The sequence below is a fragment of the Gouania willdenowi genome, chromosome 13 (genome assembly GCF_900634775.1).
Source record: "Gouania willdenowi chromosome 13, fGouWil2.1, whole genome shotgun sequence".
NCBI lineage: Eukaryota > Metazoa > Chordata > Actinopteri > Blenniiformes > Gobiesocidae > Gouania > Gouania willdenowi.
In genome coordinates, this window is record NC_041056.1 from 17,555,156 (window position 1) to 17,579,697 (window position 24,542).

General features: G+C 38.1%; 1 protein-coding gene across 6 annotated transcripts in view; it reads left to right on the forward strand.

Moving 5' to 3' along the window:
- The window catches only part of arhgef12a (Rho guanine nucleotide exchange factor (GEF) 12a), a 44,850-nt gene that overhangs the window by 12,886 nt on the left and 7,422 nt on the right, over window positions 1-24,542 (forward strand). For 4 of the 6 annotated variants that reach the window (XM_028464300.1, XM_028464299.1, XM_028464301.1 and 1 more), the window contains 32 exons: window positions 2,709-2,729; window positions 4,030-4,121; window positions 5,722-5,787; window positions 9,665-9,763; window positions 10,170-10,219; window positions 10,391-10,448; window positions 10,945-11,120; window positions 11,363-11,440; window positions 11,641-11,760; window positions 12,205-12,312; window positions 12,536-12,670; window positions 13,117-13,218; window positions 13,300-13,410; window positions 13,880-13,978; window positions 16,578-16,620; window positions 16,805-16,910; window positions 17,050-17,187; window positions 17,292-17,324; window positions 17,849-17,963; window positions 18,050-18,158; window positions 18,232-18,435; window positions 18,575-18,716; window positions 18,798-18,833; window positions 18,914-19,065; window positions 19,792-19,938; window positions 20,109-20,194; window positions 20,815-20,940; window positions 21,095-21,209; window positions 22,465-22,565; window positions 22,781-22,858; window positions 23,581-23,656; window positions 23,756-23,923. In XM_028464300.1, coding sequence (XP_028320101.1) covers window positions 2,709-2,729; window positions 4,030-4,121; window positions 5,722-5,787; window positions 9,665-9,763; window positions 10,170-10,219; window positions 10,391-10,448; window positions 10,945-11,120; window positions 11,363-11,440; window positions 11,641-11,760; window positions 12,205-12,312; window positions 12,536-12,670; window positions 13,117-13,218; window positions 13,300-13,410; window positions 13,880-13,978; window positions 16,578-16,620; window positions 16,805-16,910; window positions 17,050-17,187; window positions 17,292-17,324; window positions 17,849-17,963; window positions 18,050-18,158; window positions 18,232-18,435; window positions 18,575-18,716; window positions 18,798-18,833; window positions 18,914-19,065; window positions 19,792-19,938; window positions 20,109-20,194; window positions 20,815-20,940; window positions 21,095-21,209; window positions 22,465-22,565; window positions 22,781-22,858; window positions 23,581-23,656; window positions 23,756-23,923 — 3,290 coding nt within the window. The remainder of the gene's footprint in view (window positions 1-2,708; window positions 2,730-4,029; window positions 4,122-5,721; window positions 5,788-9,664; window positions 9,764-10,169; window positions 10,220-10,390; window positions 10,449-10,944; window positions 11,121-11,362; window positions 11,441-11,640; window positions 11,761-12,204; window positions 12,313-12,535; window positions 12,671-13,116; window positions 13,219-13,299; window positions 13,411-13,879; window positions 13,979-16,577; window positions 16,621-16,804; window positions 16,911-17,049; window positions 17,188-17,291; window positions 17,325-17,848; window positions 17,964-18,049; window positions 18,159-18,231; window positions 18,436-18,574; window positions 18,717-18,797; window positions 18,834-18,913; window positions 19,066-19,791; window positions 19,939-20,108; window positions 20,195-20,814; window positions 20,941-21,094; window positions 21,210-22,464; window positions 22,566-22,780; window positions 22,859-23,580; window positions 23,657-23,755; window positions 23,924-24,542) is intronic. The other 2 variants (XM_028464305.1, XM_028464303.1) reach the window with 2 other exon arrangements.

Sequence of the window (24,542 nt, forward strand, 5' to 3'; positions counted from 1 at the left end):
GTAGACCCCTCAGAAATTTGAATGTCGGAAAAACCTTGTATGCATGTATTCTAGAAGTTTGTAAATTAATTCCACAAAATATTCTCTATACAAATATACTTTATTTTATTGTGAATTTTTTGCTGAAAAGTTTTGGTCGTGACAACAGATATATTTAATGAATAGTCAATTATCATTACTATCTCAGGGCTTTGAGGAGCAGTATTTGACTTGGTTTGTTTTTGAGATGAATATGGACCATAACCTCAACTGAATACATCATTGCACAGCTGAATGAAAAGTAACTAGAATAAGTAACTTCCTCTAGAAAGAAGTCTGGTCATACTGTTTGAAAGCATTCATAGTTATTTGACATTGGATTGGTAACTTATTTTTACATTATAGAAAGTGTTTTTTCCCTCATATATTATGTTTCTTGTTGATTTTCAACGCTTTTATTTATTTAATGTGTTTTAATTGAAAACTAGTGTTAAAATTAATTTTATTCCGTAACATTTGAACTTTGACAATGCGTCAAGAAATGTACATGACAAGCCATGACCTATAGTGTTTGCATGATAAAGTGCTAAAGTAGCAGCATCCTTACTGTATCATATACAATAAACAAAGAGGGTTGTTCTAGATAATATATACAGTTAATTATATATAATAAACTAAACTAAATAAGCAGTTCAAGTACTATAGTGCTTTAAAATTGTAGTTAATCCATTCAAATAATATATCATTTTATGGTATTTCATGTAACTTACCATTTAAATAAATATTTACTGAAAATGTATGCATTGATTATTTATTACTATGTCTGAATGACAATCCATCGATTACCATATTACTCCAACCCCTAGGTGTCATACAGGTTGTTTGGGATTTATTGTGTTTTATGTAGACTTGTACTAGCTTGTATTTAACCCATAGTTATTAGGCATGCTGATGCTGTTTGATTTAAATTTGCACAAATATTTTTTTCTGGCATCCAAGCACACCATCAACATGTACACAATCCTTTGTCTGTTATGCTTGGAAATATGACTCATCAATGGAGTTCTGTTCTACGTGTCATACAACCACTCAACCAGACTAGTTTATTTTACACTCCAACCCCTTGGTTTTTCTTCTATGTTTTCAGTTGTTCCTCTATGATTAACCAAAAACAACATCTGCTTATTCATTTTTGCCACTCTGTGCTTCTACACTCACATGTACCACTTCAGTGTGTGCTAGGTTTTTTTTTTTTGTGTGTTTTTTTTTTTTTTTTTTTTTTTTTTGCTGATTCTTCCATGTCTCCATTTAGAGGTTGCTAAGGGAGTCAGCTACTTAGGAAGGAGGCTCTGGAACTTATTACAGTCTGAGGCATTTTCATAAATGGGCCTTTCAGCTGCCACGACATGGCTGTGAATGGGACAGTGTCGGAACAGACAGAGACTTTATGTGGAATAGTATAGCAAAAGTCCTCCCTATCACTATCAGTTTTGTGTTACGATATACATAAAGTTGAAAGCATGCATCTTCTATCTTCTCTATCTGTATCTATTTTTACTGAAATCTTACTGAAGCCTTAAGTAAAAAGATTTTTAGACAATGCAAGAATATGTATGAAAAAACTGTTTAAAGCCTCAGCCAGCGATAAACACAATTTAGCGATTTATTAAATTAGAGTAAATTGAGTTGATATTGGCTTTATTCTTTCTGCTCACCTTGATATGCCTTTGAATTATTGGATTCCCAAAATCCCTTGAGACAAAATAATTGTGTTAAGGCTTTATTTCTAAATCATTCACGTCAGCTTAGTTAAAATATTCAGAGTTTATCCAGTTATTCCAGTTTTTTCACCTGGAAAATGATTATTTTGGAGCTTAACTTGTTTTTCTACTTTAGACTTTATTATATTGGTCCTTTTTTTTAAACATGTTTCAAATTGCCTTTATGTAATCAATAAAATCAGACCAATATTATGGTATGAGAATGAGCAGCTATGGACACATTGAACTGCAAGCTTCAGTCACAAGATCTTCACTGTGTAGTGACTGGAAACAAAGCTTTAATAACTCACACAGCCAAGGCAGGCATCACTGCCATCTATTGTGGAAAAATGCAACGGAAGTCATATTCTATTAGTGTGTGAAATTATGGTAATGTGGAATGGGCTAGCCAGGTTTCATGGCACCAATACATTGCGTTTTCACAATCATGAGTCAGCGTAAAATTGTTGTGGACATTTAGGCTAATGTAGAAAATTCACTTTCACTTATAATTAAAAACTGCCACTCCAAATTGCCTGCATGTACAACATAAGAGCTTAAAAGCAATCATCCTCTTCAATACCCTTTTTTTTCATGGTTATTCCAGAAATCAGCTGAGGGGCAGATTGATTTGAAGGAAATAATTCATGTACGTGATTAGGGTCTGACCAGTGTCTAACTGAAAATATGGTGGCATGTAGGAGTGTACATCATGGCACATGAACCCAAAGCAGAGCGAGAGAGGACTTTTGACACAAAAAAAAGCTTTAATCTGCAGCTGAAGTAGTGATGTTTGAGCGGGATTATCATGTTTACCAGTATGCAGGTCTGAAGAGAACCTTTCAGTATGGCGTCATATCTTCACAAATACATCAAAAGCTTTGTTTGAGTACATTTTGGGTTTGAATTGGAAATCTTTTAATCAACATGTGAGATAACCGTTTCTGTTTTTTTTGTTGTTGTTCTTAGGTTTCCCAAGAAAGCAAACAGGTAAAAATCTTTATTTCATCTCATTTCATTGAAGAGACTCTAGTTTGTAATTCTGTGGCAATACACCAAACACACAACTTCTTTACATACACTGAGCTCCAAATGTGGGAAATGAGGCAGGCTTTACTGAGCCTGGTGTGCTGTAACAGAAGTCTTCAGAGTCTGGACCAAGCATACTCCATCAACCCCCACACTTGCAGCACACACACACACACACATACACAACCAGTGAGGGACAAAGGCGTCCCTCTTCGGAGGGTGGCCCATCACTGCCTTTCACTATGAACAGAACAGTGGCCTTTCACAGTGGAGGCCAGCATAGGCAGTGCAGCCACACATATCCTGCCCAAGGTTCAAGCCAGCGTCTGGGCTTGTGGCGGGTCTGCTGAGGGGCGTCCATTCTCCAGCCCTGCGCCCTGTGCACTCATCAGGGCAGCTCCACATCCTATCTGTGTGTCACATTATACATTAGATACAAACAGCAGGCTTCATACACTAGATGGTTTTTCTCCCACATTATGCACAATGCTGAAACGGACAATGCTATGTTCTCTTGGCCACTGTAAATCCTACTGGATCCTCACTGGCCTGCTTTTCCACATTTTTTGGCCTTCTTTCCTCAAAAGCTTGCATAAATTACACAAAACTGCTTGCCTACAGATACTTACCAGTTTTCAAACACACACACACTGACTTCAGAGGGAGAGTGAGAACAGACAGGATTAATCTAAAATAATCTTATTCAAGGTGAATTCATTTTACAGTCTGGATGCGGAGTAATGGTTGTCAGTCCGCTGAGAGCGGCAGGCGCAGCTGAGATCTCTGCCGCCTCTGTGTGTTTGTGGCGGGGACGAGTTGACGACAGCAGCCGCTGCTCAGGGCAGTAACTACAGTGATGCGAGTCTTCATGCCACAGTCTCTAAAACACCAGAAAACTCTTCAATAACACCTGATAAAGTCCCTACATTTGTCACTAGTCTCTATTGAGAAAAAAGTTGCAAAGAGCGTTCACATAAGACACCGGTACTGCAGCTTTAAGTAGAATGACAACTTGTGAACCTGGTGATGTAGTCGATGGTCAGAGCGGCTCTCTGATTGGTCAATGAGCCACAGGGGAGGGGCAAGAGAGCCACATGTTGCCGACCTGTGTCTTAAACAATGATCTGTGTTTTTATCAAGTCTGGGCCCAAAGACAAAATCCTCAGTTTGAAAAATTCTATGACTTCTAAAAATGTGTGGAGCCATGAAGGAACCTCTGATTCTAATATTTATCTGACTGAAACACTGTCCTCCTTTCCAGAACCAGCAGTATTCTCAGTAAAGACCACCCTCCGGACAAGAAACCTAAAAGTGACAAATCCTCCCTTCCCTCCAATGAGTTTGACCCTACAGGTAAATTTCCCACATTAAAATGCTCTGACTCAGGCTTTTATTTTAGATTTTTTTTTTTTTTTTTTTTTTTCCTAAAAGAGTCACACCCTGCATCTCTCTCTCTCTGCATATCTGACTGACTCTTTTGTTTTTGTCTTTCTCACTGACTATCTTGCTCTCGTGTGACGTGTGTGAATCCTGGTTTGCCAAAAGGCTTGTGAGCTGCTTTGGATTAATGTGCGTGTGCAGAAGTGTGTGGGCTGTTAAGATGTGTGATTTGATGTAAAGTGGATGTTGCAGCAAAGCTTGACTCCTTTTTAATCACACGTCATAAATAGTCTTACGTTGCAAAATTGTTGGTGAAATAAATTTTTATTTGTCGCATTCGACTGCATTACAGTAATGTGTTGGCAGTTTATGCTGCATTACGCACCGTTGGTTGCTAAGCTGATAAGCACAGAGATTTTTGATTAATAGACCTAAAACCCCACAGCAGCCTTTGTATAAGGTCTCAAATAGGTTTTTTTGTAGCCATAGATAAGCTTTTGAGGGGGGGCTCCAAGTAGTTGGGTGTTCCTATGTGTGAATGTTTATGAGGTGCACTAAAAGCCACAAAGCCTGTTGTGTGCTCCAGTTTGAGTTCATTGGTGGATTAGATTGTCAGGGTTCAGACGCAGGCTGGCGTGATATGGTGACACTCCCTGTGGTATTTTTCAGCAGCCGGGGCAGTGTGATTTTTAGATATGATTAAAGCTTCTGTATTCACAACACAACCCAAAATCCTCAGCCCCGCATGGTGGCTTATCGTTGTATGATGCAACGAAGCTCAGGCAGGAGGCGATCTCTCACCGGTTACACAAGATGTGAAAATTGTTGCGGATCCATATGTAGCACCATGAAGAATTTACTTGTATACAGTTGGAAAAATAGTCAAAGATACAACAACAAAAAAAACATTCCACAGGAAAACCCATTATTTCACTTTAATAACTATCTCTGCTTGCTCTTTAATGTTTTGTTATGGAACTGTGCATGCTTGCATGATGCGTGTCAATGCTGGGTTATTTTATGCATTTGCATGAACTCTTTATATTTCCTGGAAATGCACATATAAGAAAGTGGTTAATGTAATTTGGTGAAAGCTATACCTTATCATTAAAGTTTACTTTTTTTTACATTTATGCATTTCTAGGAATTGATAAGATACGGTGCTGTGAAGTCTTAAATCCACATATTAACACGTTAACTCTATTATTATTAATTACACTAGCTGGAAACCTTCACTTGTAAATTGTCAATGTGGGTTAAGACTCAGGTGTGCACTCTACCACTATATTTTTTTTAATCTTTTGTGAGAGTGAAACTAGTTGAAAATGTTTCATAGCTACATGAGATATCATATATAGATATATATTATCACACACTTAAGTGCTTTTCCAAACCATTGTTTTTCCTGTTCAGCTGCCTTTTTGTGTTTGTTTTTCTTTTCCCATGATCATCTCCCTCATGATTCTCTCTTTCCCTTGTTTTTTTTTTTGTGTTTTCTTTTTCTCGTGTTGGTGGTTGTCCATGTGTTTGTGCTGCTGTGCTGTCTGCACTTTGCCTGGTGGGGACTGAGCAGAAGCTCTGGTGGTGCAGAAGAGTGTCAGCAGCAGTGTGCTAGCAGAAGGGAAGCCTGAGTCTTGTGGTAAGATGCTTCCTTGGAGAGTGGCTAGTGTGTCAGCTATGTCCATACATGCTTTGCATCATGGTGTGAAATTACCTCTTTTTAACCTCATGTTTGCTGTAATCCTGTTAGACTTTTTCTTTTCTTTTATTTCTGACCTTGGGAATAACAAAAAGCCCTCATAAATGTATGAATGAATATTGTCTTAAGTAATGTTTTTTTTGGACCACTTTAATTATTATTATATCCTTTATTTAACCAGATAAAAGCCTCATTGAGTTTAGAAATCTCTTTTTCAAGAGGGACCTGGCATGGCAGCAGCAGACAAAGTTACAACAACAATAAATGCGTTCATACATCAGAACATCAAAAACCAGCAGTTCTGGAGACACCGCCTCAAAACAAGATGACAAGCCGTCAGAATTAAAAACAGTCACATTGTCCAAGACTAGCTCTTTCCCGGTCCCTTAACAAAGATTTACATTATCCAACAGTGATCAGATCTTTTAGTTTGATATCAATCTGGAAACTGGTCCATGAAGAGGGAGCGGCATATTTAAAGGCAGTCTTACCCAGTTCTGTTCTGACTCTGGGAACAACCATTTTAATAAAATCCTGAGGCCATAGTCCATTAAGAATGGTGATTTACTCAATTGAAACACTTAATGGGAACACACAGAACAGGTAGTTAGAAAATTAGTTTTAAATGACAGTAACACTAACAGATTATAATAATCGATTTTTCAGTATTGAGAAAAATCTGAATTGCATTTCTGTTACCATATCTTTACATTATGGTAATTTTCAGGGAAATAAATCCCCATATTGATAATTTTATATTTTCTGCACTTAACACACACTGATTTCTTTGTTGCTGCAGTACCTCAGATCAATGTTATTATCGGATCAATAGGGTGGTTTCTTTTGCCAAGATGCCTGTTTTTCATGGGCTAATATGAGCTATGCGACAAGGACTGATTGGGTAGCCATATTAAATTAGAAAAAAATGTCACATTACGTTTTTAAGTCATATCAAGTAATGGCATTTCATTTATATTGATTTTGTTAGGGACATAATTGAAACCATGTCTGCACGTGCACCGTTTTGTGCTGCAATCTTAGTCGGTTCCTCAGAGCAGGTAAGGAAACAACACCACCAAAAAAATGTAAACACAACAGATTTAGCACCCTTTATTTCAGATAATTAATCCGCCCTTTAACATATGAAACCTATATAGAGGAATAATACACACCGTCCTTCGACACAGACAACTTTTTCCCAAATAGCTATATTTGTTTGTACTTATTCTTATTTATTCTTTCTTAGAGTTCTCAAATCACTCTGTGTGTGTGTGTGTGTGTGTGTGTGTCTAATATGTGCCTCAATGTATGGTGTGATGTGACAAGTTGAGCCTCATTTTCTTGGCCACAGTAAAAAAGTCTGTAAATTGGTCACTAGGTTGTGGTGAACATCAGTCAAAAGGAGATTTCCAACCAAAATCCCCTACTGTGTAAATTGCCATGATCTGAAGTAATGTGAAAAAAATAAAGACAATTCTATTGTTAACAAATAAGACTCTGGTCTGTTGTCAAATACCCTTGACATAAAATAGGTTCACCACTATGTAGTCTAGTTTTATTTGCCCTTGATGTTGACCAGGCATCAGTTTTGAAAAGAAGAAACATATTGATGAAATCTGACTAGTGTGTTATTTCAAGTCTCAGCAGGTAATCTGACCTTTGCGTTCAATATTTGAGATTGTCTTCCTTATTGCTGTTGTAGTGATGGTGGCATGCTGTCTGTATTAGAGGTCAGTTTAATCTAGATTATATTTCCCTATGCTTGAGCAAAAGGTGCTGATTACAGATTGGATTAAACCTCTGAAAAAAACATGAGCTCAGATGGATTAACCTGATTATTAGCGATCACGTCAGCACATCCACGGTTCCTTGTTGTTCTTAAATAATCTCCAAATATGTCTGAAATGCTGTTAAACACAAAACATAGACGAAACATCAACACCTAGAGGCACATTCACACCATCTCTTTAACCCATTTGGCTTCACCCCCCCCCCCCCCCGTGCTCCCTCACTCCTGCTACCACCCTTCTCTTTACAATCCTCCCCCCAGCCTGGGGTCTTGGCTCCCCTGACCCTTCTACAATGTACTAGTGGCTGTTCTCTCTGCGCTCCAACCCCCACTTCATTGATCGACTCATCTCATTGATGCACACGGCCAATATCAAACATTGCCAGACAGCATGGATCAGCTTCTCTTACAGACAATGACCACATACTGTTGAGGTTTTGATGATCTCTTCTCTCTTTTTTATTTTGTTATTTGTGTTTTTAACATTCCGTGATGAAGAGATTACAACAAATTCTCTGCAGACTTTTTCCGTTTACATGGACAGTTCTGTCGACCCAGTCAGATTAACATTTGATACATCTCTTCATGCCATTCTAATGAATAGTCAAGGATTTGAAATGTGGCATTCCTGTCTGACCAAGAAACCAACAAGCAAACCGCCTCATTTCATTTATTAAATCATTTATTTATTAAATCATTTATTGTTTTTCAATATTGTGCACATATATACAGTATTATGGATAAATATTTTTACCATCGGTCCCTTTTTAATACCTACTTCTTCCTGCACTCAGGGTAGCGGGGTTCTGCTGGTGCTTCTCCACAGTTTACATTAGATGTAAAGTAACAACTACCCCCTCCCTCAAAAATATACAGCTTTTCATACATTTTAATTCCAAAAGTCCTCAGATGCAGGAGATTAAACAAGTTAAATGCACATTCTTGTGTATGTAATAGTGATAAATGTAATAGTTGCAGAGACAAATGACATATAACTTAATGACACACATAATTATGAAATTATATTGTATTAATTATATAATAAATTAATTATTGCAATCATAAAAATGTTGTCCTGTCAGATCAGGCATCAAGTAATTAGCAAACGCCACTGCATTGGTAAACAAAGTTTCATGACGTAATATAATTCAGATCTTTACAGAAATAAAGAATGAATTTATTGGAGCAAAACTGTAACTGCTTTTGTCACATTTTAACGTCTTACTGCAGCTGTTTTTCCACATCACATTCGTCTTGGTAGGTTTAAAGAAGTATATAGTTATGTAAAGTTGTAGATAGTTATATGTATTAGGGCTGAACGATTTTCGAAAATAATCTATTTCCTCAATATTGCGATTGCGATTTAATATGCGATTTTTTTTTCAGGGGCCTCTTGTCATGTATTTTTCAATGAACACAAGCAATAAATCAATCTGTTTCATAATAAACAATTTCAGATTACTTTAAACTTTAAATAATTATAAAAATAATAATTTTAAAGCACAGATTACAACAATAAAGCCAACAAATCGGTGGCTTTACCTCTTCAACATTTATAACTAACGTCACGTTTCATGAAACATGTGGACGGCACTTCTTAAACACTCTGAAATTAACAGGACAGTACAAGACAGGACAAGAAAAAAATATAAAATAAATAAAAATTGCAACCTTTGCGATTCGAAAATTGCATTTTACGATATTGCGATAATGTTGCAAATTCAATTAATTGTTCGGCCCTAATATGTACTATTGTAAATTCTTTCAAATAAAGTCATTATCCAGGAATCTAAAAACTACACAATATTTAATTTTATATACACATTCCTGCTGAATGGAAGATGTTTTTTAATTATTATTATTCAGTAAAAAATCACACACATCTCAGGTTCATTTTACTTATTTTGAAAAAATTATTCCTTACTCAACTTACCTGAGTGTATTGAACTAAGGAATCATCCTTTAGAGGTTCTCAGTTCTTATTGGGGTTTTAAAACCCAACTGGCTTGTGTTGTCTGTCTCTTGCAGGTCTGGTCCAGCGATGTGTAATCATTCAGAAAGATGAGAATGGTTTTGGGCTGACTGTCAGTGGTGACAACCCAGTATTTGTGCAGCTTGTCAAAGAAGGTAAGAATAAAATACATGTTTTTACCATCGCTCCTGGTGTGGGACTTTGTGACAAATGTGGAATACCGATACTGTTATGAGTTTACAAAAATACCTAAGCCATGTGCTGCTGACTAAAGATTCCTCACTTTTGTAATAACCCGTCTCATGTCTAAATCCTTTTGTTTGGGGTGGGGCTGTAAAACAGGTCCTTCTTGTAATATAACCACTGTTATGGTCTTTTTGAGTAGTCATTTTGCAGCATCTGGCTTGTTATGGGTTGAAGTTAAAATTCATTGTGCAAAAACAGCCACTGCATAGAAAAGCTGTTTGAACGATCGTGTCCCTTCATAGTTTCTGTTCATATAGATGCTTCTGTCTTTGCCTGCTATTAGTGCTTTAATTATATATTTTTTTTCTTTTAAAGATGGGGCTGCTCAGAGGGCAGGGGTTCAGACTGGAGACAGGATCATCAAGGTATTGTAATGTTTTCTTCCATGTCCTTAAACTTGTAATGTCAGACAAAGGCTAAAGACCGCCACCTTCTGGTTGTCTACTGTTAATGCTCTACCTTTTTTTCACACTGTTGAACTTGAAGTATGAGGTTTTTCAGTTCAATTTTTGACTTCTTTGTAATTTTCCCCCCAGGTTAACGGGACCCTTGTTACACATTCTAATCACATCGAAGTGGTGAAACTCATCAAATGTGAGATTTTATGTGTTATTTCTAAAGATATACTGCATTAGGGCTGGACGATATGGACCAATATAGATATTTTTTCCTCAATAAAGTCCCACACAGGCTCATTTATTAACAAACAGCTACACAATATGTGACTTTTTTGGCTTTTTCTCCTATAAGGTACAGCACGTGTGAGTGAGTTCTGTAGTGTGGCTTGTTTAGGGGAAGGTCTGGGTTAGGACACACTCAGCAATCCACCTAACTGTGCTTTTCATGCTGCTGTTCTAAGAAGTAGCAAAATCAGCTACTTCTAGAAGGGGTATTTTCATAAAAATAAGCTATAAAATAAAAATGTATCGATATAGGGGATATTGTAATTTTCTATATCACCAAATAGAAAACTCGATATATGTTGATTGTCGATATATTGCCCAGGCCTGAGATATATTATTAATACATACATAAAATAAGAAGTTACAATAAGCCTTGTTGTTAGTTGATTTGTGTGCCCTTCTTGCAGCGGGCTCTTATGTGGCCCTCACAGTGTTGGGGCGCCCTCCAGGGCTTGCCCAGATCCCTTTGCCTGAAGCAGAGCCAGAAATGTTGGATGTCAGTGTATCGTCTCTAAACTCTCCAGCAACAGAACGATCCTACAGTCCTCAGGACCACCGTTTCTCCTCCACACAGTCTCCATGGGTACAGAAACACACCAGTGATATGTTAACCCTCTTCCTTATTTTAGTATGCCTCTTCAGGCTGTGCTGTCTGCATCTTCCTAATCCCTCCTCCACAACTACTGCTGGATTTAGTTTTTCCTTTAGTGAACAAATGTGCCATCAAACGATTGTTTTTATTGAACTCAGCTTGATTTTTTTTTCATTATCCTTTTTAACCCGCAGCTCAAAGTGTTTGAGTTATAGTTTTGTTTTTCTTAACAGGATGACAATAGCGTTGTCAGTAACCAGAAGGCAGAAGTTTTGCAAAGAATGCTCTCAAAGGAGCAGCAGGACCTGCAGGTTAGTTTATGTCACTGTCAATCATGGTTGATTGCAGTCATGTTTTTTCTCTCGGATGAGTCATATTTTCTTCGTATACTTCCCTAATGTAGACATGTATTAGAAAATAGTTTTCATACAGTGGTTTATTTCTTAACACCTTCAGTTTGGTGTAACTGACTCCTGTCACTCTTTTGTGTTGTTCCACTTATGCTGCCTAGGCCATGAAAGAGGAGTACAGCAGAAACCCCTCCCCCAAACTACTGAAAGATATCCAGGAAGCTAAAAAACACATTCCTCAGCTGCAGGGTCAGCTCTTCAAGGCCGCCGGGACAACACAGGTAATAAGCAGCTGATAAAAGTAGCCCAGAGGGGCATCTTTTCAGGGACCCTGATGTAATGGCAGCATCAGAAGCTATTTTTGTTCTATGTTTTATATTGTACTTTGAGACAAACATTAATCCTAATCTTATCAAAGGATTCATCTCTCTCTGTGGGAAGCCCTTCGTTTGTGTCTATGTGATAGCTTATTTTACACACATTGCTAAGTGAGCTCTGTGTTTTGAATTTCTAAAACCTCAGGCTGTTGCCGTGACGGTTACAATTCCTTTTGTTCTTTAAATAACGTCTGCCTATAACCCTTACATAATCGTAATTAGTTTTTATACACCAACAGTTTTAGTTTTGGTGTTTATGTCCCTGATGTTTCTGAAATAAATGATTCTATAATTGTATTTTTGTGCATTATGATTCTGAACACATGCTGTGTTTGCATGTGCCATCAGGAGGCTGTTCCAGGCGGTGATGCAGATGATAGTAGCACCTTTGAAACAGAGCCCATACATCCTTCCAAAGGGGAAAGCAGTTCAGACCGGTCCTGGAGCTTCTCCCCTGTAAGTTATCATACTGTCAAAATCTTATCATTTCATTTTGTAAATGTAAGGTAGACAAATACACTCAGTATTACTCTAAATTAATGAATTCATTGCCAATCCCTGTTAACATGTTTGAGTTATATATATATATATATATATATATATATATATATATATAGTTACTTTATACAATGTGTGAAATGTTCGATGTTAACAATGTTTCTTTGCATCTCCCCTGCAGATATCTCGTGTGTTTGGGCCTGGATCCCCAGAGAGCCCAAGTCTTAAACAGTCTTCTTTCCCAAGCCCAAAGAGCACACCCAGGAACAGCTACAACTCCTGCCACTCCCCAGAGACGGAGGATGTCACTGACCTGGTAGCATGTGTTCTTAATTTGTTTTTGGATATTTTATTTGTGCATATCTAATACATTACTATTTGGGTTGAACGATACGGACCAAAATTCTCAAAAACCATTGTGAAAATCGCAATACACAATATAAATCTCAATATTTTCTATAAGTCATTAATTTCTACTACTCATATTTCTTTATCCACTTGGACTTGCATTCCTTTTAAATCAAGATTTCACTTTTTTATTTGTTTATTTATTTGCAAATTTCGTTTCAGAATCATTTTTGTTTTCTGTTCTGCTTTTCCTTCACTCAAGTTGTCAATCTGACAAAAGCGAGAGACTCGTCCACAAAGACGAGACATATTGAATGTGATTTGTCTGACAGGAAGAACTCTTTCGTATTAATGTTGATATAGCGCAGGAGGTAAATACCTCAATTAAAATGGAACCATTTCTCTTGTGTCCAGGACTCTCTGTCTCCAACCACTGTCAGCAGTCCCTCCTCTTCTCGCCTTGTCTCACAAATCATTGGAGCTGAAGATGACTATTTTGTTTCAGACCAGGAACAGGTATTATCAGAAGATAAGTTTAAATACATTTTTTTTTGGGTAAAAAAGTAATGTCATGCTGTTTCACTAAATGTCTTTCAGACAAACGGCCAGTGTAACAGCTTTAACAGTATTGAGCAGGTGAAGTCCCGGCCCGCTCACCTTGCAGCCTTTCTTTATCACGTCATCTCTCAGTTTGACCCTGCTCCACTGGTACGTTTAATTTATTACTGTTTATGTCAGAGGTTCTCAACTGGTCTCAACCTGGGACCCACATTTGGCCACGGTCATGAAATCGCAACTCACTTTTTATTTTTAGAATTCAACTAACCAATTTAGTTTTTCAAAAATAGGTTTTCAAAACACTCATATAATCTTTTTTAAAACGTAAATTTATATAATTTCCTGTGCAACATGCATTTCACAGCATGCCAGTCAAAATAAGTTTCTTTCAAAATGAAAGGGAAGTCCAACATGAGAGACATTCAGTAGGCTATTTATTTATTTATTTATTTATTTTTGACCAGCTGTCTGCGACCCACCTAGTACAGGTCCACGACCCACTTTTGGGTCCCGACCCACCAGTTGAGAATCACTGGTTTATGTCATATCCTCCTGTTTTGTTGCCTTCCGGTAGAGACTACGGTGCAGTTTTTGTTTATGCCTGTTTTGGTCTCCTCAGCTGTGCTACCTCTATGCTGACCTCTACAAGCAGACTAATTCCAAAGAGACCAGACGGGTTTTTATGGACTTTCACTCCTTCTTTATTGACCGAGGAGCGGTAAGTTATCAAAGTCGTTTTTCTTCACCGTTAAACACACCCTCAAACAATATTGTTTGAAGCCTCGATAGTTAATTTGTCTTCAAGATCATATTATTTATTGGCCAGTCTGTCGTTATTTATCCACATCTGTTGACAAAGGGCAGTACACAAACTGTGGTTGTGATGAGCCACTGCTCAAACGCTGTAGAACTGTTGGCTGGTAAATTCTACACTATCTGCCTTGAGTTTACACCAGCATGATGGCTGTTCTAAAGGAGTTGCGTGACAACATTAGCACTATAGCACTAACACAATATAAATTTAATTGCGTAATTGATAATTAATTACAATTACAGCGTAATTAGAATTAGAATTGTACTTGAAAAAAATTGTTGCTGTCGTAATTGTAATTGAGTTTAGATAATTGACTTTGCAATTGTAATTGGCATGAAAATTCAATAAAAAAACTCTATGGCTTACACATATCAGATAGCACTCACTGCTCTCGGCCAGCCTTGTCCCAGTCAACAAAATACATCAGCGACCAACAAGGTCTCTTCCAACCAGGCCAAGAAGGACTGGTTAGAAGTTAACACTTACACAAGCATCACATTGGGCCCCCAATGGACCCCCTATGCACAACCTGTTCCGGTCTGGGCTGCCATTGTGAGTGCACCGTTAAAGTCACTGACCTATTGTATTTCTTGGAATCCTTGTCTGCTATACCTCCTAAAGGAGGCTTAATTCCAACATGTTAATCATTTAGGTGTGCATTGCACAGATGCCATGGTGCATAATACCTTGTGAATCTTCACATCCATAGAGGTACAGTTGTTCTGCATGAATCATGGTCTGCTGTACCTCGTAAAAGGGCAGTTTTTTTTTGTTTTTTTTTTATTATCATGGATTGGCTGTTATGAGCTATGTTATGAAGATCATTCCACCATTTAAAAAAATAATAAATCAAGGCATATAGTCTCGATTCAAGCCTAACAAGGTAACCAAGAGATGAGAAACAAATTAGAAGACAGATAATTGTTTTAGTGTATTTTACTTTCAGGTGGGAAAAAAATAATCGTAATTGAATTGTAATTGAACATGGATAATTGAAGACGTAATTGTAAGTGAAAAATGTAATTGACCCTAACCCTGATGAGCACGCTTCAAAGCAAGCATGCGGATGCATTTTACCTGATTGTTAGGGACTTTAACCACCTAAACATGACAGACATTTTGCCCAAACTCTACCATCAAATCACCATAGCAACACTGGACCGTGTTTACACAATCAATTCAATTGAATGCCTTTATTGTCATTATACAATATATTTCTATTTACAGTGCAGAACATGTTAAAAGAATAGAAACATTACAGTTGGTAAAAAAAAAAAAGTGCAAGTTGTACATTAACAATATAGGGATAGAAAAAAGATCAATATTTCTAAATATGAAGAAGATCAAATTGCACAGGTGTTGGATATTTACAGGATGATTGTATTGCACGCTAAGGGAGTTTTAAGGTAGAATTTACATGTGAGAGTTCAGAGTGGTGATGTCTTTTGGGGAAAACACTGTTTCTGGTGGATACAGAGTGTCCCCTGACCCCACCTGAAAAAAGTGTGAGACACAACCACTCTCGGAGCAGGAACACACAGGAAGTATCTGCGATGACCGAGCCATACCTAGGTAAATTATCAAACGTCCTCCACCGGTTTGGACCGAGTCCGGCATTAAACCGGTGTGACTGTACCCTAAGGTACATCGACAAGTGTGTTGAGTATGTCACCAACACTAGGACCAGAAACTCCAGCTGAATGCAGAGGACCATGCTGTGCTGAAGGTCAGGGAGGCTGTGTTCAGGGTTGGTGACACTGGTTCTCTGGTCAAGCAGGACTGCCAGGGGAACTTCTCCTCCAACGACATGAGGAGTATGTGGTGTAGAATCAGGTGCTACAAAATCAGAGATGCAGAATGTCCCATGAACCCCACTCTACCTGACAGCGTGACCCCCGCTGAGGTCAGGAGGACCCTGCAGAGGATTAACTCTTGCAAACCTGCTGGTCCAGACAACATCCCTGGGCGGGTGGTGAGAGATTGTGTCCACCAGCTTTCTGAGATGATGACCGACATTTTCAACACCTCCTTCATACAGGCAGCTGTCCTCACCTGCCTGAAGACAGCATACTCCCCCCGCATATTGGAGGGGAATCGTGATGGTCTGGGGTTTTCAGTCCTGACCCCGCTCTATAGATGTGTAGTAGTGTCCTATGCTCCTGCATCATGATACATTATACAGGAAGAGGACCTCCTGCATCATGAAGGATCCTAACTGGTCTCCCCCCCAAGAAGACTGCAGCAGAGTTTGCACAATTTGCGCTCTTTAGCAATTTGCCACTGCTCTGATCTTGTATTAGGCATACGTGTGTTTTTCTGTTTTAGTCATCCATTTTTTTACTTTTCCTAATGGTTTAATAGGGGACTCAGGAACAGTATCTTTCTCTGTCCGTGTACAACCATGAGTCATCATGAATGACAATGAAACATCCTTGAATTTGTACTTTGTTATATTCAGTTTTTCTCTTTTATCAGATTTTTGTGTTATTCTTTTTCCCTTCAGAATTTAAAAGTCCCCGTTCCTGAATCTGTCTCTTCTGATCTCGGTAAGTACTTTTTATTCACCTTTGGTTCTTCTATCGATGAAAATTGTTTGGCAGCCTTATTGGCTGCTATGTTAAGAAACACAGCTTTTAGAGGGTCTAGAAGGAATTGATTGGCTGTGACGCAACCAATCAAGTGTGATCCTTTTATATCTGGAGGTTAGTTCAAGTGTGTGTGTGTTTGCAGATCGAAGGCGGACAGAGCTGATCCCAGAGGAAATAAACCGACAGCACGTTCAAACACTGCAGGACTCACTGCTTCCTGACATTCAGAGAAACCTGGAGGATTTCAGGTCAACATTTCCATCCTTTTTGGTTTTCATATTGTAAATACACTGAAACAGCATCTAGAAAAGTATTGAGGTGTTTGTTGAGTGGTTTGGGTTAGGCTTTGTTGTCTCTCAAACTTGGTTGATGTGTTGGTTTATGTAGACAAAAGCGCAGTATGGGCCTCACAGTGGCAGAAGTAGAGCTGGCCCGACTGGACCAGGAGCGAATCAGGGACCGCGTCACTCTGGAGCGAGAACGATCTTATGCTGAAAACATCATTACTAAGATAGACGATATCCTGTAAGTCAGCTTTTGGTGATGCAAACGGCTCATATTTTTTTAGATACACCAACAGGCATTAATTATAGTTCTAACCCTGTCTGTATTTTGTGTGTTGCCCTCAGGTTAACTACTCAACCCACAGAGGAGGAAAAATGGTGAGAATGATGATTTTTTTTTTTTTTTTTTTAAAAGTGTTTCCTGATAAACATGTGCACAGAGCTCAATGAATAGATCAATTAACCTCTCATAACCATAACATTTAAAGGTTGAATCTTTCAAGCACTTTTTATGGTTTTGTTTTCATAGAATAAACAGGAATTGCTTCTTATTAATCTTTGCTGTTTTAACCAGGTGCATAGCAACACTGAAGTCATCCTAGTGCCTTTTCTATGTCTACCATAGTGTAAAAATTAAGCACCTTGGCAATCTATGAAAGAAAACATGTAATTAATGCAGAATGTTTGTATTCAATTATTTAAACGCGTGAGTGAAAGAAAAAAATCTTGTTGGTAATGCCATATGGTCACGTCACAGCCCAGATGGTTTGTGTAGAAATTGTGTGTAAGGAAGATCACAATGGCATATGGTCTTAGTCACAATGTGGATCCTAGTTCTTCTCAGATGGTTCATAATTCAGAAAGCAGCACACTCAATTCTTGTCACTGTTGTTTTACTTTAGCACTACAATGCAGTATGTTATCTACACATACATGAAGCACCTTGGAGTGAGAGTCAAAGAACCTCGCAATTTGGAATCCAAACGGGTTCGGATCAGCTTTTTGCCCAAGATTAAGGTACTTTATATTCTCCGTTCACCAGGACCCCTGCCGCTCTCGCATTTTCACCCACATTACTTTTGTTTTTTTGTAAACAATACTAGAAAAGTATCAAGACAGAAAAGGAAGGAGGAGAGGAGAAAGTTAAGAAAAACAGGTTTCCAAGTATCCTTGGACCTCAGCGTCGACCCAGTCGCATTGAAGCAGCATCAGGTGAGTAGTGAGATACAAATTTAAAAATGTAAAAGAACTGTACAAACTTGACACCATTTCTAACACTATTCAGTGGGAAAAGCCCTGGATGGTCGACCCCGTCCTCAAAAGCAACTGTCTCAGCCCGCGCTCGGAGTCAACGAGCACACAGAGACTGGTCGTCTAAGAGGCAGCCAATCAAGTGAAGGCTCTGAACTCACACACTCCATGTCTGTCAATGCATCATCTCCAAACAGCGCCACCTACAGCTCAGACACTGGGAGAGAAGCTGATAGCTGTAAGCATTAGGGGGGGTTGTCCAGTCCCTGTTCTAGAATTCCTCAAACAGGATATTTGTTTTTAGTTTATTTGGTTGGTTTGTAAGACGTTTCACCTATCCAAGCTGAAAAAGTGAAAACCTCTTTCCCATCTCACAGGTGGAACTCCGATCTTTGGTCCCTCCAGACTGAGTGACAGTCTCCAGACTGACTCCTTAGATGGCTTAGGGCCATTTCCTGCTTCGCACTTTGACCTTTATAGTCTTGACCAACTGCAAGAAGATGACAGAGAAAGTGACAGGTACAACTGCAGCAGAACGTAAATGCTTTCTACACAAAAATCTCATATTTTTATAACAACTAACAATGCTGTTATTTCCAGTCGAGCTCTCGAGGGAACACCAAAAGCCATTAGAAGGTGAGAATACCAAAAATATTTCTTTTTAAAGTAAATAATTGTATTGCTCAGTTAAAATCTACCTTTGTTTGTTCTTCCAGGCTTGAGGGATTAGGTGGTGCAGATGTCCAGAGTGAGGATGACCAGGGGACCGATTCCGAGCAGGACCCCCCAAACTGGCAGCAGCTAGTGGGACAGGAAGTTTTAGCAGGTCTCAGACCTCACGAAATTAAAAGACAGGAAGTTATCAATGGTAAGAACATAGAATAGGAAATTCTACTGTTGCTACATAAAAGTCAAATCTTTTAAAGCAGGGGTGTCGAACTCATTTTAGTTCAGGGGCCAAATATAAAGCACTTTGATCTTGAACAATTTCAACAATAATTTACCCAAGTTTGCACTTCGACCTATGAATTATGCATAAAGTATGTAAGGCGCCAACGATGTCCCAACAATAAGTGACAGATAGCAGTCCCTGCAAAATCTTGTCTTTTAAAATTAATTGATTTTGTGACTCGATTTTTATTTTATTTTGAAAAAATATGAAATAATATCAGGAAAATTGAGTCCTTTGAACAATTTGAGATTTAAAATGACTTCAGTCATGTGATAAATGCATTGGAAAATTGTGATCCTCCAAATATTGTGGAGTTTAATTGAATTAGGGCAAAAGGTATCTACAACTGAATTATTTGGTAATTTACACAGTATTTTTATTTTTTTTCTGTCTTTTTTTACCTTTCTCCTGCGGGCCGAATTGTATGGTCTAAAGTGCTGGATTTGGCCCCCGGGCCTTGAGTTTGAAGCATGTTTTAAAGCCACATTTAACTTTTCAGAGAATATTAAAAGTTTGCCCTTCGTGCATCTGGAGTCAAATTTCAAAGATGACAGAGAGCATTTTCCAGGGTTTAGCCCACATTACGTTTCAGTGTGCAAATCATCTGCCATCCTGGATTCACATCAGGCATTGTGTTCACAGAGCTGTTTTACACGGAGCGAGCACATGTGAGGATGCTGAGGGTTTTGGACCATGTTTTCTATCAGAAGCTTTCCAAAGAGACCATCCTGCCTCTCGCTGACATCAAGAACATCTTTAGCAACCTGGAAGAAATCTTGCAGCTGCATGGTACACACAAACGTTGACTACCTAATGTAATAAAAAGTCTAGAAAGTCCAGAAACTATTGTTTAATTTGCACTTCAGCGTAATCCTCCTCATATAATGGTATATTCTTAATGTTATTTAAATCCATTTGTGTGGTTCTCTGGCCAATAATACTTCCCCTTTGATTTTAAGTTTCAATACTTGAACGAATGGCAGCGGTTCGAAGAAGGAACGAGTCTTCAGTAATTGATCAGATAGGAGACGACTTGCTCTCCTGGGTGAGTATAATTCTCTGGACAAAATTGTATTATATATTAAACAATTTCTGGTATTGAATAAGTTGCATGAAGGCTAATGTGAATTGTAAAATATATCATTTTCAGAAAGAATTGAACTGTGAAACCGAAATTGCTTTATAATGAGAACGTAATCAGTGGATATTGTCTCGGGTTTGCATTTCTGTGCTTCAATTCTATAATTTCACCCAATGCACTTGGACTCGATGATGGACTTTTTGTTCAACTAGAAATCCCACACAAAGATTCTATCTGATTAATCTTGGCACTGTAATCTTTCCACTTCCTCAATAATACGACTCATCACAGTGGAAGAGGTAGAAGCTTGTGCCTAATTAAGTGGTTGTGTCAGACAATAGCTCAGATATGCCTGACCTCGCTACATCTCAGTATGTGATGGTTTAATGGGAGGTAGTTAGGAGGGAAGCCACTGAGCATTGATCTAGTCTGCAGTGGAACTTAAGCTGCGTCTGCTGCAAAGGCCATAACTCCGACCCCCCTTCCTGGAGCAGAATAATTTTAGAGGCTAAATACTAGAGGTATCCATGGCAACCACTCTGATCCTCTATCCATCCCTGCTCCGTCCTGTCTGATGGCCACAGTTCAGCATCGGAGAGGAGGAAAAGATCAAACTGGCCGTGGGGACGTTTTGCAGCAACCAGCCTTTTGCTTTGGAGATCATCAAAACCAAACAGAAGAAAGACTCCAGGTTCACTTCTTTCGTTCAGGTACTTACTGAAGATTTTTTTATTGTTATTTTAACAAATACTCTGTTTTTGTGTGACCACAGTGCTAAATAAATCATCTGAACACTCATTTTGAGTTAAAGGTTTCCTTACGACTTTTTTGAAGGTAATTTAAAGCGTGCACCTTGTTTTGCAGGAGGCAGAGAGTAACAGACTGTGTCGTCGACTGCAGCTTAAGGATATCATTCCTGTAGAGATGCTACGGCTCACAAAGTACCCCCTGCTACTAGATAACATCGCCAAGTACACAGGTGATGTGCCACTGCCTTTTCCTTGGGGTTTTTTTTTTACTATAGTAGTCACTGAAGGGGAATGAATAATAGTCACAGATAATTATTACTATCTTACCTTAGTTAGGTAGATATTATCAAATTTATTTATTTACATTTGTTTACCCTGACAGATATTCAGTAGTGAAGCTTTGATGATGTTTTACTCTATAATAATGAGTTGATTCTTTGAAATAGATCCTAATTTATTGCAGCAAAACCCTTCCTTTTAGTTTAGTCCTAGATGCTAAGAGTCATTGCAAGTGGATAATCAAGTAAATGGACAACTGTGCACAAATCGGATGTTCTCCTAAATGTTGTTTTAGTTAAATGCAGGGTTTTAAAAACTTATTATAAAAGCAGCAACTGCATGTTTGTATGGGCAAATAAAAACAAAAGCAAAGCATGATTAAAAACACAATTTAATTCCCATGATGTCATGTCAGTTCATACTTTGATTTTGGTTCTATACTATACATATGTGAGAGCCAATCATTTTGCAAATCACAAATAAATTGTTCTAGTTTGGAAAATTCTAGGAAGCTCCTGTTTGGCAGCTTTTTGTTTAATGAGGAAAAAGTTGAGTTTTCCTGAAAAGCTGTCACAATTTTAGAAACTTATTGCTTGAGAAAAACGTTATGTCTTTTTGCCACGGCAGAATGTTAGTACAAAAACCTTCAGATAATGTTTCAATGGCATGCTGATTCTTTTTCATCCAGCAAGTCACTCTTTATGGCATCATTTATTAGCTTTAACACTTGTTAATATCTACTTTGGACATCACATGAAAATCACTTAGGTTGAGTTCCTTTGTTCCCACACCAATCTTTCTCGAGGATTGTCCTCAAATCAATGACCTGCTAGACTGTTAATTAATCACAAAATGAAATGCGATAATACATTGCGAAATTAAATTGACAATAGTGGAAAAAAGCCCTTAAGGTAGAAAGTAAGGGTTTAAAAATGAGCCAAAGGAGGACTCACTCCTCATGACACCATGCCAGCTATTATGTAATTACAGACTAATGAAGAGTTGATGTTTTGATCGTTTTCTCTTTGCTTTTTTCAATCCCACTTACTCAGAGTGGGATTAAGAATAAACAATTACCAGCCATGATGGGCCATGACCTCCCCTACCCTCTCCATTGTGCATAAACGGACAGAGGAAATATCAATTTGTCCGACAGTTCCCTGGAAAAGTGTTGTCTTATTGCGGGAATTGTCTAAAACCTTTCAGATGATACAGTAGAGAAGGACAAAGTGAAACAGGCCGCCGACTGCTGCAGAAAAATCCTCAGTCACGTCAACCAGGCTGTGAAGGAATCTGAGGACAAGCAGGTACCATTTTAAATTTTTGTTTTTTTTAATTTTATGCCACCCTTAAGATTTACTTCTTCCTTTTCCTCATTCTTATTCTAAGCTCTACCTTTTTCCCTGCTTTTCCATTTTAGATTTTTTACTAACTTCTCTGCTCCCAAGGCACAGGCTTCTTCCTAAAAAGCCCTTACTTATACAGTTTTTACCCTCTCTGATTCTCCCATTCCCTTTTCTAGCGGTTGGAAGACTACCAGAGACGATTGGACCTCTCCTCTCTGAAGCAGGCAGACAACCCCCTGATCCTGGAACTCAGGGTCAGTTATCTTTACATCCATATGTTTGAGATCAAGGTGTATCATTCAAAGAAAAGTAGAAAATGTATTAAAAGAGTAACTGAACCCCTGCTTTCTCCTGACCTGACTTTTTCAACAAAATATCCAAAATTGAAATACTTTGACTAAAATGTTGAGAGTTAGACCAGGATCAATCAACAGAACAACTTCATACCCAAATACATTTGTATTCAGCAGAAAAAAAGTGGTTTTGGGGTTTGGTTATTCTTTAAATAAAATAACACCAATTAATTTAATTCAAAATAAAGAAAATGATTTGTATTAACTCTAAAACTTAAAATTAATCAGCTTTCAATGCTGTTTTAGCGTGGTGCATTACGTTTAATTTGGTTGGTCGGCTATGATGTGATGCATTTGATTGTTTTCTGGTCATTTAATTTTTTGTAGTTTCACAATGTCCATTAATCATTTTAAAACAAAAAACAATAATTTACTCACTAACGATTGGGTGTAAAAATGTAATGAATTACTTTACTTCTTTTAAAACTCACTTAAGTGCAAGTAAAATTACTGATTTAGAACTGTACTAAAAAAAGTATGCATAAAACCAACTCAATTACAGTAACATGCGTACTTGTAATCCATTACTTTTACCTCTGGCCGTATGTTTGAGGCAAACATGTATTTGATTCAAAGAAAAGTAGAAAATGTGTTTGATTTTCCTTTCATCTTATTTCCTTTAGAATCTGGATCTAACCAAGAGATCATTGGTTCATGAGGGTCCGCTGTCATGGAAAGTGAACAAAGACAAAACCATTGGTAAGAAAAAGCACTTAGATATGTGTTCTCGTACACTCAGGACTTCCCTGCTCATGTTTAACATGCCCCCCCCCTCTCTGCCCCCTTCTTGCTGTTCAGAGTTGTACACCCTGCTCCTGGAGGACATCCTGGTTTTGCTACAGAAACAAGACGAGCGTCTCATACTCAAGTGTCACAGCAAAAACCTGGCAGGCACCGCCGACACCAAACATATCTTTAGTCCCATCATCAAACTGAATTCTGTGCTGGTACGCTCCGTGGCCACAGGTTAGTCCACACACAAGCCTGAGAGAAGCTCATCAACAGTGAGTTATTGTCTGGGTCTGGATCAACTACATTTTTAAATTATAATTATGTCTTCAATTGTCCACTTTCAATTACAACTCAATTATGATAGCATTACAATTACGTTCTCAATTACTACCTTTCAATTACAATTAATCACAATTACTAAGCCATAAATAAATAAGCCCATAAAACGTAACCTTCCTCTTGTGTCAGCTTTCCGTTAACATCTCTTATGATGACAGGTCTGTTTTGTGTCTTAAATCAGCTTTAGAATATACAAAAAATATGTTATCTCATCTAATTTGTTTTTCATCTCTTTGTTACCTCGTTAGGCTTCCTTTACATGAAAATATAGGTTTTAATGTTTTTGGTGTGGGCGTCTGAGCCTTTTTTCTGTCAGTATACAGGTGCTGGTCATAAAATTAGAATATCATGAAAAAGTTGACTTATTTCAGTAATTCCATTCAATGGCATGGAGTCGATCAGTATGTGGCACTGCTCAGGAGTTATGAGAGCGCAGGTTGCTCTGATAGTGGCCTTTCAGCTCTTCTGCATTGTTGGGTCTGGCGTCTCACATCTTCGTCTTCACAAAACCCCA